Below are 12,163 nucleotides of genomic sequence, written 5' to 3'. Positions count from 1 at the left end.
CATGGGGCACTGAGCTGAGTCCTCCACATGTATTATCTCATTTAACCTTGAATCTCAAATCTCAGGAAGAATGGGCACTCTGTTCTTATTTTACAGATGTGGGAATCACTGCTTTGGAGGTTAAATAACTTGCCCAAAAGCATGCAGCCAGTGAGAGACAGAGCCCGGACCCACCATGGTCTGCCTCCAAAGCCTGAACTTTTAATCACTTTTTGCCCTTTGTCAACACCAGAATCTATAAGATGACTGATCTAAACATTTAAACAAATCAGAAAATGAAGCAGCTCAGTGAAGTCTTTAATGACTTAAAGTAGAAACATAGACACAAATCTGCAAAAGCTTTCAACACTGCTCTTGGCAAAGCTGCTTCCAACCAGCACCAGTGCCCTCCCCAACATCTGTCTACAAGTGGGCTTCTGTAGGGAGACATTTATTTTTAACCACATTGTTGTCTCCACTTACAGAGCAGAAGAAACAAACTGAATTGAAAAATTCTGACCCTTGGGACTTGTGGCTGAAATATATTTTCTAATATGCGGAAGTTGCATGACAACTTTCTGGAGAGGCAGATCCCCAGAGACCTACTTAGAGAAATGATGGTGCTGGGGAAATCTGGGCTAGCTTCTCAAGGAAGTGTGGAGTGAAGTTCATTAGTGAGCAAGATTTGCATCACTCACGGCACATCCAGCTCTGGCAGATGGGCACCATGTGCTGAAAACCAATCAGTTTCCAAAAAGCAGCTCTGCACTTTATTTTGGAGTTGGTTAGAAGCAAATATTGCAGAGGAAGCATTCTGGGCAGATTGGGAGGTGGTTAAGGTTTGAGTAAGAACTTGGAACTTGGAGTATGTCAAACTCAGTGTGTTTGGGGGTCCTCCTTCTGGTGGGGGTTGGGGGCTCAGGAAGGAGTGGAAGGAGTGCCAGTTTGTTCCAGTCCTTCAACTGAGCAAGGGATATAACCAACCCTCGGGCTTGCAATCTCTCATGAGGAACGAAGTCTTCAAAAATTCATGCTACCGTTGTTAGACTTTTCAATTGTTGGAATATTTTCCCTAATAAATAGTGTATTTTTATAACAGCTCTTTTATTTTTCTTTACTTATTTTTGCATAGAAAATTACTTTTGCAGGAGCTCATGCATAAATGATGTGCCCATACATATTAGTGAGAGAATGCATGTGAGTGCATTGGGCACCATCTCACAGACAGTAGGTGCTCAATAAATGGGAACTCCTCACACTGTTTATGCTTCCTGCATTTCACAGGAGGATCCTGGGGCAGAGGGAGGGACTGCCTTGCCCAAGGTCTGTGTTCAGCAGTAACTGGATTAGCCCAGGATACCCTGCCTCCTCCTCCCTCTCCCCCACTCAGAGCATCTCAATGCCTGGGCCATGCTCTGCTTACACAATACAACTCATAACCCTTTAGGGAGCAGCTGGGGCTGGACTAGTTGGGAAAATGTGTTCTTGGCAGCATGGCCCAAGGTCCACTGATGTAACCAGTGTGTGCAGAGCCCAGACTCAGGGGCTTTGGGGAGGTGGAGGAAGGCATACATTCACTCACAGAAGAGCCTGTCCTCTAACCATGGAGGAGGGAGGCCACCCAGGTAAGAAACTGTGATTGGAGAGAAGGCAGCACTTCAGGTTGGCAGGAGGAGGGGCAGCAACAGTTCCCATTCACTGGGAGAGTCCACGAGCCAGACACGGTGTGTGTGCTCCTCCTGACCATCCAGCCCTCTGAGGCAGGTGTGTTATCCACTGTCGACCAAGACACCGTAAACATTTAATTCTGGAGACAAGAAGAGATGTACCAGCCATTCATTCAGCATATGTTTATCGAGCTACATCTGTCTACTCAAACGTTCTCAGCACTGGGAATGCTATGGTGACTGTAACAGGGAGGGTTCTTGTCTCAAAGAGCTTAGAGTCAAGTAGCAGAGACAGACAGACAGACAGGCACGCACACACACACAACTAAACCTTGTGATACATGCTAAGAAGGAAAATAAGAGCATACACTGAAGGATAGTAGTAAGAAAGTGCTAATTATGTGTGGGGGAGGGGACTGGCTAGAGAGACATCCTCTCTGAGGGAGTGACATTTAAGTGGAGACCTGAAGCAAGTAGGTATTTATTGTGGGGAAAAGACAGAGGGAACAGCATGTGTAAGGGCCCTGAGGCAGGAAGGGCTTGGCCAGGGAGAGGATTGAAAAGTCACCAGTCACTGTGGCTTTAACACAGGAGTGCAGGACAAAGTGACATAAGGTGAGGCAGTAGCTGATCCCATGGGGCCCCGTGGGCCACACTGAGGAGTTTGGCACTTTCCCTTAACACAGTGGGAGGCCATTAGAGCGCTTCAGTGACGTGACCTGATTTCTGTCTTACGAGGATGGCTCTAGCTGCCCTTAGAGAATGGATTGGGACAGGGGAAGGTGTAGGGAGGCTGTTACAGGTGATGGACGATGATGAGTTGGTTAGAATGGTGTCAGTGAAGGTGGAGAGGACTGGATGGCTTTGAGATGTAATTTGAAGATGAAATCCACAAGACAGCAAGGAGAAGGCAGAGTGTTCAAGGAGAGGGAGGAGAATGGGAGTCGGAAGGGAGAAGGCAGTGGGGCCCTGGCGCCTCAGCTTCTGCTTGACCACTGAAGCCCATCTTCATCTGGTTGCCCTTGGTGTCTTATTACAGCAAAATGATGGACAGTTCACGGTGATCCAGCTGGTGGGGATGCTGAGGGGCATTGCCGCGGGCATGAAGTACCTGGCCGAGATGAACTACGTGCACCGGGATCTGGCTGCGAGGAACATTCTGGTCAACAGTAACCTGGTGTGCAAGGTGTCTGACTTTGGCCTTTCCCGCTACCTCCAGGACGACACCTCAGACCCCACCTACACCAGCTCCTTGGTGAGTCCTTCTGTGTCTTCTCGGGTCAAAGTATGACAGGGGTGAAATGTGGCTGCTTATGGCAGGGACCCATGACGGACCATACTGGGAGGGACTGGGACCAGAACTCATCTATCCACTGAGGGGAGCCAGGTGATGGGCAGACCATTCATCCAGGAGAAATTACAGTAGCTGTTTGTCCAGGCAAGCGTTGGGGCATAGGCTGTGAGAAAGGGTCGGTGTCTCCTCTGAAGGCATGCTGTTCCTGGCCCATGAAGAGGACATTTTGGAAAGGACGATTTGGGGGAATCCAAACATTTGGACAGTGGCATTGGAGACAGCTGTCAGCAGGGAGTGGGCTGCAGTTGGGTTGAGCACTGTGATACCAGGTAGACCCCTGGCCCTCTTCTCTTTCCCTGTCACTTCCAGAAAGCCTTAAGGACCATCTACATGATGAGTACTCTCAAATTTGTATTTCTTGCTCAGCCTCCCTCTCCACAGCCCAAGCAGCTTAATCATCTGTGTCCAGCTGCCTAGTTCACACAATTCCCTTTAGAACTTTCACAGGTCCGAAATAGAGCTCTTGATTTACTCTCCAATTTCCCCTCTCCCATCTCTTCAACTCAGTGGTTGCACCATTCAACTAATGACTGAAACCTAGGAATCAGTCTTGAGTTCTCTCTGTGCCTCCCCATCCGTGTCCAATCCCTCAGCTACTCCTATAGGTTTCTATAAAGTCTGTCCCTTTCTTCCCACCTCTGCTGTGCACCCACCCTGTTTCTAAGCACCATTCTCTTTCCCCTGGACTGTTACAGTGGCTTCCTAGTTAGTCTCCCTGGTTTCCTTTTGTCTTCTTACATCTATTCCCAACAACATCCAAAGTGATTGATCTTCCTACTTAACTACCTACCTATATTCCTTAAGCTTGCAGAAGCAATACATAATTATCATAAAAATCAAAACAAGACAGAGGAGAGGAAAGACTAACTCAGAACCTACAATTTCCTTGAAGCAAGGGTTGGTAAATTTTTCCTAAAGGGCCATATAGTAAATATTTTAGACTTTGCTGGCCAAGAGGCCAAAAGAGTGTATTATGCACATGACTATATAACCATTTAAAATGTAACCCTTTAAAAATGTACGAACACCACCCTTAGCCCATGGTCTGTAAGAAACCAGGTGACCTGCCAGATTTGGTACTTAGGCCATAGTTTACCAAGCCCTGTCCTGAAGCATCAGTTCCAACAATTAGGTGTGCCTGCTTTCACACTTTTCTCTTTGTTCAAAAATTTGAAAATTTTTATTTTATAAAAATGGGATCATACTATGCCTATATCTCTGTGCCTTGTGTGTCTCTTGGGGATTCTTACCACAGGTTGCTGCTTTGAAAGTCTGTAAACATTCACACTCCACTAGGGATATACAGTGCCCATCTTCCAACATCCTCACCAGCATTGAAAGTAATCAATATTTTAAAATTTGCTAATCCGAAGGTGAAAAATCATACCTCGTTTTGTTTTAATTTGCATTTTCAACTGACTGCTGGAGATATTACTGTCTTTTTGCACAGTTACTGGGATTCATGTTTCTTCTTTTGTTAATTATCTGTACATGTATTTACCTATTTTTCTATTGGGTTATTTTCTTGTTTCTTAGAAATTTATAGGAATTCTTTTTATGTAAGAGATGTTAACCCTTTTTTCTGCCATATATGATACAATTAGTTCCTTCACCTTTTTCTGCACAAAAAAATACAATTCTTTTTTTTTTTATTCAAAAGAATACAGTTGTCCTTTTGATATTGTTTATGATATCCTTTGGCTTGCAAAAGTAGTTCATATTCATTTAGTCAAAAATATCTATCTTTTCCTCTACTTATTGGCTTTTCTGGTTTATTCTAAAAGTTCTCAGGGTTATAAAATGCGTTTTGAAGCAGGTTGTCCTATACCTAAATAGTTAGTACACCTGAAATGTATTTATTTTTCCCAAGTTTTTAGTTTGAAAAATTTCAAGTGTACAGAGAACTTGATAGAATTTTGTAAAAGACAGCCATATTCTCACCACATAGAGTCTAGAATTATTATCTTGCTATGTTTGCTTTATCATATAACTATTTAATCCATCCCTCTGTCTGCTCCATCCTATTTTGTTGATACATTTCCAGATAAGTTGCAGATATTAGCACACATCACCCCTAAACGCTTCAGCATACACATCTTTAATAAGAGTTAAATATTTGTTTATAGTTCTTTCCTTAATTAGGGTAAAATTTGCATATAAAGAAGTGCACAAATCGTAAGTGTACACTTACAGAACTTTAACAAATGCATGCAACTGTGTGACCCAAAATCCTATCAAGATAAAAAACATTGTCATCATACCAGGAAGTTCCCTCATGTCCCTCCCCTGCCCCACACCCAGAGGCACCCACTGTTCTGATTTTTTTTCTACCATAGGTTTGTTTTGCCTGTTCTTGAACTTCACATAAGTGGAATCAGTATGTTCTTTGTGCCTGTCTGCTTTCTCTTAACATTCTGTGTGTACGATTCATTCCTATTGTGTGCAGAAGTAGTTTGTTCTTATTTACTGTAGCATTCCACTGTTTATTTATCCATTCTCTTGTTGATAGACACCAGGGCTATTCTCAAATATGTTTCTGAATATGTGTTAGGACATATATTCTAACCCTGTTTTCATACAGGTGAATAGATAATTATACCAACACCATTTATTGAAGATATTTTCCATATTTTATTGAATCACATGTCATCCTTGTCATATGTTAAGTTCCTTACATAAACTATGTTTTGATTCTCAAATCTGCTCCATTAATCAACTTAAATTCTTATTCCCAACCATATTGTTCTAATTATAGTAACTTTATCAGAAGTTTTACTATATGATTACAAGAATTTTATCAAGAGTTTTACTGTTTGGATAAAGTAAGTTATTCTTCATTCTTCTTTTAAAAAAAACTTCTTGGCTCTTTTCAAATATCCTTTTTTTTTTTTCAATTTAAGATCACTCTGTCTGGTTCCAAAACATGCAGTGATACATATACACTCACATATGGATTTTGAATGCAATTCTACTCTACATTTGGAAGGACTAACAATTTAATGACCATGAGTCACCTAAATTATAATGTGAGTCAAACATACAATCTCTATATGTCTTACATTGAAAGTTTCTTAAGTGACATATTCTCCACATTACTTTCCTGCACACATTATTTAGATCATTTGCTGTGATTTTGTGTTTCTTCTAAATGATGAAGCTTATAAACTAAACCTAACAGCTTTCAGGATCCTTCACATTTTATCATATTATTCTTCCATGTTTTGCCTTTTATTCAAAATAGAGAAAATTATCATGTTTGCTGATTAAACTATTGATATTTCTAAAATTTCTAAATATGCAATTTATTCACATGAAAAATATTTATTGATCATCTGCTATGTGCCAATCCTGGGCTACAAGCTAGAGGCACAATTAGGATTGAAAAGAGACAGCATTACTATTCTCACATTACTCACATTCGAATGAGGAAAAGGAAGATTAATCAGACACATACACAAATAAGTGCATAATTGCCAGTTGAGATAAGAGCCACTGTGTTCTGTGAGAGCATGAAGAAAATAATAAATATGAAAAATAGCCTGACTAGATCTAGGGGAATTAAGGAGGGCTTCCAGAGGAGGAGATGGTGCTCCAGCAGAGATTTGAAGAATAAGTCACCCAAATGAATGGGGCAGGTTAGAGCACCGAGAAACATAAGCAGCACATACAAAGGCTCTGTGTCAAGAGGGAAGGTGGAATTTTAGAGGAGCTGAGAGAGGACTCCTGTGCTTGGCATTTGGAGAAAGAAGGGAAAGTGACCAAGGAGGTCAGCAGTAGTTACATCGGGCAGGGCCTTCTAAACGCTGTGATGGAATTTACCTCCTTAGAGCAATGAGAATTCATTCAAGGACTCTGTGTGGGGTGGGGGTGAGTGGTGGGAGGGGTGTACACAGATGCACACACATGACCCAAAGGTGATGAATTTGCATTTTAGAAAAATAACCTGGTTTTTCTCTTGCTTTTCCTTTCCAACATTTTCCCTCCCTTCTTTATACACAAAACAAACAAAAAATCTTTCTTGGCTTTCTTCCTTCTTTCTTTCATCCAAAAGTCATTTGGCAAGCCCAGTCAAGGTAGATGTCCTGATCTAGAGAGGCAAGCCCTAGCAGGGATCAGGACCCACGGGTGAGGGGGCTGGAAGGCCAGCACTGTTGGAAGATTAGCTATAGACAGGGGTATTGAGAAATATATTGGAGACGATGGGACCTTTTGGTAAAGGAGGTACAAATATGGAAAGCATGAAAGCTAGAATGAATTATGTGATGTTGAATTGGAATTGGAGGTATCTGTGAGAACTTGTGGTTTGCAATATATAAGGAGATAGAGAAATAAATAAGAGCTGAGAGTGCCTGTACACAATGGTACCTGTGTAGCAAAAAGTACACCTGGCACTCATATCTTGGATTCTGTATTCTCTTCTATACTAAAAGCACCCAGGACTCATTAGAGAAATGGCTCTTTCCAAGGGCCTGGGTAGGAGAAGTATTAGATGAGCCCAGTACATCTTTATGTGCCAGAAAGTAAGAAAGTACTCAAAGAATGATGGGAATATGTCAAAAGCACACAATACCCAGCTTAAAGGGCTTCAATGTCCAAATATAGTATAAAATGAACCTCAAAATATATACTGATGGTAACAGATTATAACCTATTGAATAAGATAGTAACTATGGAGTCCACACTGATATGAATATGAATGAGTAAATAAGAGAAGATAAAGCTTTTCCCAATAGTGGAAAGAATGGTGTTATTAGAAAAATCACTATTTGGTGACCATAAGATTAATAGTTAAGAAACATGTTGATACATGGGGTGAAACGAGAGAGAATGGGGACTTTACATAGCCTCAAAGTATTTCCCCCAAAATATTAATAACATAAAGGGAGAAAGTAAGTTTACAGAGAAGTCTGGTAATACCATCGGAATCAAAGATTAGAGTTCACACCACCAGTAACAGACATTGTGTGCCACTGAGAGTAGGCAGTGAAAGAACATAGCATTTCAGATACTCTGTTCAAAGTGTATAACTTGGATCTTATCATGAGGAAAAATCAGACTAATTAAAATTGAGATACATTCTATTAAATGCCTAACCTATGATCTTAAAATTTCAAGGTCATGAAAGTTAAGCAGACTGCCAACTGTTCCAGATTGAAGGGCATTAGAGAGGCATGATAAGCGGGTAATATTTACATATGATCCCTAAGAGGGCATTTCTGTGACAGTTGTTAAGAATTTGAATGGAGTATCTGGATGAGGAGTGTATAGGCATTCTTTGTAGTATTCTTGAAACTTTTCTAGACATTGAAACTGTCTCAGAATAAAATATTTTTAAAAAACATTTACCCTGGGTGAAGTGTAGAGGACAGATGGGGGAGGCAACAGTAGAAGCAAGATGTGTCAGGAGGCCATGGTCAGTGGAGTGAATGAAGCCCAGGGGGATCAGGGGAGAAACGTGGAAAAGACTTGCGAGTGGGTGTTGCTTAGGGGTGAGGGTAACAGAGGTCCAAGGATGACACCTGGTATCTGGACTGTGTTTCTGGATGGATCATGGTGCCATTCCCTGAGAATGGGGATTCTGGAAAGGAACTGGTTGGAGGAATAGAAGGATTGAGAGTAAATTGTGGGTTTAGGTTAAAGCAGAGTCTCTCAAATTTTGGTGAGTATCAGGTTTACCTGGAGGGCTAATAAGGAAAACAGAGGAACAGACTCATGAAGTTGAATAGAGTCTGGGCCTTGGCATTTTCACCAAGATTTCCCAGATGATTCTGTTACAAAATTTGTAAGACAATGGTTTAGAATATTTTGACTTTTATGTGCTGGTAGGATATCTAAGTAGAGCTGCTGAATAAGCAGCTGGAAATCTGGGTTTGGAGCATGGAGGAGAAGTCCAAATGACGATGTGTATTTAGGAGTCATCAGCATAAAGACAAGAATCAAAACAGGGAGTGTAAATGCACTTGACTTGGAAGAGATAGAGTGGGCAAAGGACCTCATTCTGAGCATGGAGAAGCCCAACATTGACCAATACAGATGTCTGTAAAGCAGGAAGCATGGATGTCCAACTGTCCCTTTCCTCCAGAGAGGCAATTACTAAGAATTTGCTGTAAATCCTACACCCTCACTTTGCAGAGGAGGGATCGAGGCCCAGAGTGGTCAAATGAGTTACTCAGTCACATAGGTTGTCAGTGCAGCTTTGGCCCTTCAGTTCAGGTTCCCGGACTCTGAGTCCGGTGCTCGGGACACCATGGCTTCCTCTCTGGCCCCACAGTGTGCCAGACGCCCTGCTCAACTTGGGTCATTTGTGATATCCCAGAAAGCCTATTTCTCTTTCTTTCTTTCCCCTTTTCTTCCCAAAAATCCAGCAAAGGATTATCATCTTTGCCAAATGGCTCTGCTGGCCTTTGGGCAATACACACAAAGGTCAGGCCATATTGCATTGCCCCCACCCCACCTTCAGGCAGATGTGGGCAGGCTGTTAACTTTCATTTATCTATTGATTTCTTTTCAGCTCTACTTCTTTACATTTTTTTAATGGTTACTCTAGGATTTATATATATAAACACAAATATAAATAGTGACTTTTTCTCTGTTTGCTTTCAAGATTTTCTCATTATCTTTGGTTTTTAGCTTGACTATGATGTGCCTGGTCATGCTTTTTTCCCCTAATTTATCTTGTTTGAGATCCTCTAAGCTTCTTAAATCTGTAAATTTATGTCTTTTACTATTATTGGGGAATTTTTCAGCCACAATTCTTCAAATATTATTTCCTGTCCCCTTTTACCTCCTTCTAGGACTACAATTACTTGTGTGTAAAACTTGTGAAATTGTCCCACAGGTTCCTGAGGCTCTGTTCATTACTTTCCCCATGTTTTCTTCTCCCTTTCTCAGATCTATCTTTAAATTCATTGATTCTTTCATTTGCTATCTCCATTCTTCTAAGAAAAGTCCCTCAAGGGACTTTTTTTTTGATATTGTATTTTTTAGCTCTATACTTTCTTATGAATCTTTCTTTTATACTTTCCAATTCTCAGCTGAGATGTCTTATTTTTTTTTTATTCATCATAAGCATATTTTTCTTTACCCCGTTGATCATAGCCATAATAGCTGCTCTTGTAAGTCTGGGTCATCCTGGGATTGGCATCTTTTTTTCCAATGAAAATGGATCACATTTCTCTGGCTCTTTGTATGTCTAGTAGTTTTGGATTACATGTGTTGTGAGTGTTGTATATGTGATGTAGAGATTCTGAATTCTATTACACTGATCCAAAGAGTGTTGCTTTTTTTGATTTAGCAGGAAATTAACATGTTATACTCAACCTGCAGACTCTGTCATGTCTGCAGTGGGCAACAGCTCAGATTTCAGTTCCTGTGGTTTTCAATCTGTCTTATACTTGCATGGTTTAGGAGTCAGCCAGAGAACTGGCAAAAGTTTATACCCAGAATTTGGAATCCCATTTCCCTGGTTCTCTTGTGTCCAGGGATTCTTTCCCAACTCTCTAGCATCCCTGATTATACAGGACTCCTTCACTTGGTTTCTCCAGCCAGAAAGATGGTAGGATTTTCCACTAGAGTTTTAGCCATTGGGTGGACAGCTGTCCCCAGGGCAAAACTGCAAAAAGTAAAACTCACCTCATGCTGCTCAGTTTCTGGAACCTTCAGGTAGTTTTTCCTTTCTTTTCTTTCTTCTTTCCTTTTCTCTTCTCTTGTACTTTGTTGTTATTTGCTAGAGAGTCTGTTTGTTAGAAGCATACTCCTCCACACCAAAAGTGGAGCCTTCAGCTTATTACCATAATCAGCAGGTCCGTAAGACAGCCCTTAAGCCTGCTCTACTCCATCTTAAGTTCCTTATTCATGCAGTTCTTTCAAGATCTTTTAAACATCATCACCTTCTAATACATCTTGTTTTACTTTATAGGTGGAGACCTCAGTCGTAGCTATTAAAGTTTTCTAGTTTTTCCTACTAGGCCATCAGTCTTCATCTCTTATTCTGTCTTAATTCTCTAACATGCTTCCACCTGGTCTTCCTTCTCTATTTTAAATTGCTATTTCTAGCCCCAAGAGCATTTCTTTCCCATCAGTCTCCTGGAATAATGAACAGATAGAATTTGCTCCTTTGTGTTTTTCTATGACTGGAATAAACCCATTAAAATAAGGAGGAGTTCTGAACTGCTCCTAACATTCCAGAGAGACAGATCAGTGAGCTGGGCTGGGCTCTAATACCTGTACAATTTATATAACTTTCTTTTTGGCAGGTGTATTTCTGAATACTGTTATGGGTGTTCAAAATAACATTTCTACGTGTCTTAGTCTGCTTAGGCTGCTCTAACAAAATATCATAGGCTAGGTGGCTTAAATAACAGACATTTCTTTCTCACAGTTCTGGAAAAACTGGAGGCTGGGAAGTCCAAGATCAATGTGCTGGCAAATTTAGTTCCTGGTTGGAGCCCTCTTACTGGCTTGCAGATTGTCGCCTTCTTGTTGGGTGCTCACACGGCAGAGGGAGATAGAGACAGAGAGAGAGGCAGAGATAGAAACAGAGAGAGCAACAGCTCTGTTCTCTTTTCCTCTTCCTGTAAAGACACTAATCCCATCACGGGGGCCCCACCCTCATGACCTCCTCTAAACCCAATTACCTCCCCAAAGGCCCAACCTCCAAACTGGGGGTTAGGGCTTCAACATATGAATTTTGAAAGGACACACTCATTCAATCCATAACACCGTGCTTGTGTTAAAGACCAGTGCTCAGTGTTTGACTTCACAGGTAACATTCTGGTTATTACTGGTCCTGTCTCCTGTTACCGAGGGAAAAAAAGACACACATATCAGGGAAAGTGCCACATCTTTGTTTAACTCTGCATTTGGGGCTCACATACACATTCACAAAACTGACCTTAGCCCTTTCTCAGCTCACACTGGTGGAGAGAGCCCCAACAGGGGCCCACAAACCCTCTCTGCATGGCAGCTTTCTGCTGCTTAAGTCAAAAGCTCTGCTCCAGGATGCCTTGCTTTCTTTTCTGATCAGTAGGAAGAGGCCCCATCCGGTCCCTTTGTGAGCAAAATCTTTGCTTCTTCGTATTCAGCCAGGTTCCTTCTGCTAAAGTAGTGTTAACTTTCCCATCCTTCAAAGCCCCAGGCTGTCTCTCTGAGAAGTCTCTGGCCT

The 12,163-nt window shown here is 41.5% G+C and overlaps 1 protein-coding gene across 1 annotated transcript in view; it reads left to right on the top strand.

Annotated features, from left to right (window-relative positions):
- The window catches only part of EPHB1 (EPH receptor B1), a 115,054-nt gene that overhangs the window by 70,309 nt on the left and 32,582 nt on the right, over positions 1-12,163 (top strand). Inside the window, exon 9 of the mRNA XM_089909931.1 lies at positions 2,686-2,901. Within this exon, the coding sequence (XP_089766057.1) occupies positions 2,686-2,901 (216 nt within the window). The remainder of the gene's footprint in view (positions 1-2,685; positions 2,902-12,163) is intronic.

This window comes from Delphinapterus leucas, chromosome 4 (genome assembly GCF_059928025.1).
Source record: "Delphinapterus leucas isolate spDelLeu-1000000601 "Yukka" chromosome 4, BTC_Dleu_Yukka2, whole genome shotgun sequence".
Taxonomy (NCBI): domain Eukaryota; kingdom Metazoa; phylum Chordata; class Mammalia; order Artiodactyla; family Monodontidae; genus Delphinapterus; species Delphinapterus leucas.
The sequence above is the reverse complement of the archived record's forward strand: the minus strand, read 5'-3'. Positions and strand labels throughout refer to the sequence as shown.